At 37.8% G+C, this 1,230-nt stretch overlaps 1 protein-coding gene across 1 annotated transcript in view; it reads right to left on the reverse strand.

The window, feature by feature from the left end:
- The window catches only part of LOC119594134 (C-1-tetrahydrofolate synthase, cytoplasmic-like), a 15,069-nt gene that overhangs the window by 8,944 nt on the left and 4,895 nt on the right, over positions 1–1,230 (reverse strand). The window contains 3 exon segments of the mRNA XM_037943200.1: positions 19–192; positions 913–932; positions 934–1,077. Coding sequence (XP_037799128.1) covers positions 19–192; positions 913–932; positions 934–1,077 — 338 coding nt within the window.

Here is a 1,230-nt window from a genome sequence, read left to right on the forward strand (position 1 = left end):
CGGTACATGTTTACTCACCCTGCAACAACAACATAGCAGCCATCCTGCTGTGATGCAAGACGCTGCAACACGGACAGAGACACTTTTGCTTTCTTCTTGCCATACATGTCAACCTCGGAAGGCAGAAGACCAATCTCATCTGCAAGCTCTGCAATGTCCTTGGGTGTCTGGGCACGAGCAACCTCTATGTCACTGGAAAGGAGGCTGTACTGTGATAGTGTTGACCTAGTTTCAGTCTTTAATGTACAATATACATTTATTTTATCTGATTCACCCATAAAGTCAGAGGATACTTGATCAAGTGTATTTGCATATTTAATGCCCAATTAAAGTCAAATTCATCAAGCATGGACTCAAAAACTGGCTGGCAGTCCCCCTCCCCCCCTCTTCCTGTCAATAGGAATGAGTGAGTGTGAGGAAGCTATTCTGGCAAGTTTCCTCCTAAACACATCCTCTTGTCCCTATTTATACCCAATAATAATCATACAAGTGTCTCATGGGGCCTCTTTTAATAAATAAATGTTGAAAATTTAACATAACAATTTTCAATGAGTATGACTTGTATACCCACCACTAAATGCCCCCACACAATATTTAATATGAATGAATGAAGTAAGTATAAAATGATAATTTTTCCTTTTTGCAAACAAGGATATATCCCTTGTATCCCCTTTCCCTAGCACCCTGTAAACACTATTATGTTCATCTGTCTATTTGTCTATTTTCATTTAACTGTCTATGCATATGGATATTTGTTATTTTCACTATATGGATAAAAATGACTACGTTCTTCATTACATGTGCTTTTCATTTACAAGTAGAGTGTAGGATTCCTAAAGTAGCAATAAATCTTGTGGAACCATCCTGTTCCTACAGATGATAAATTTAGATACATTTGGAAGACAAGCTAACCTGGGAACCTTTTCCAAAGGATTCAAGAGGCAAGTATCTGATCTTCCAATCGTGGACTCGCATCTGAGCAGCTGCCTTCTGAGCAGATATGACTGTATTTTGCATGAGCATAGCAACAGTCATAGGTCCTACACCACCAGGCACAGGTGTGATGACAGATGCCACCTTTTGACCAATAAGATATAGCAGGTGTTAAAAAAATCAACTTTTTTGGTGAACAGATACATAGATACATAGGTAATACAACAAACCAAAAATTTACCTTTCTTGGTTAAATGATTAGATACAAAATATATATCATATAACTAATGAGCTGAA

This window comes from Penaeus monodon, chromosome 33 (assembly GCF_015228065.2).
Source record: "Penaeus monodon isolate SGIC_2016 chromosome 33, NSTDA_Pmon_1, whole genome shotgun sequence".
NCBI lineage: Eukaryota > Metazoa > Arthropoda > Malacostraca > Decapoda > Penaeidae > Penaeus > Penaeus monodon.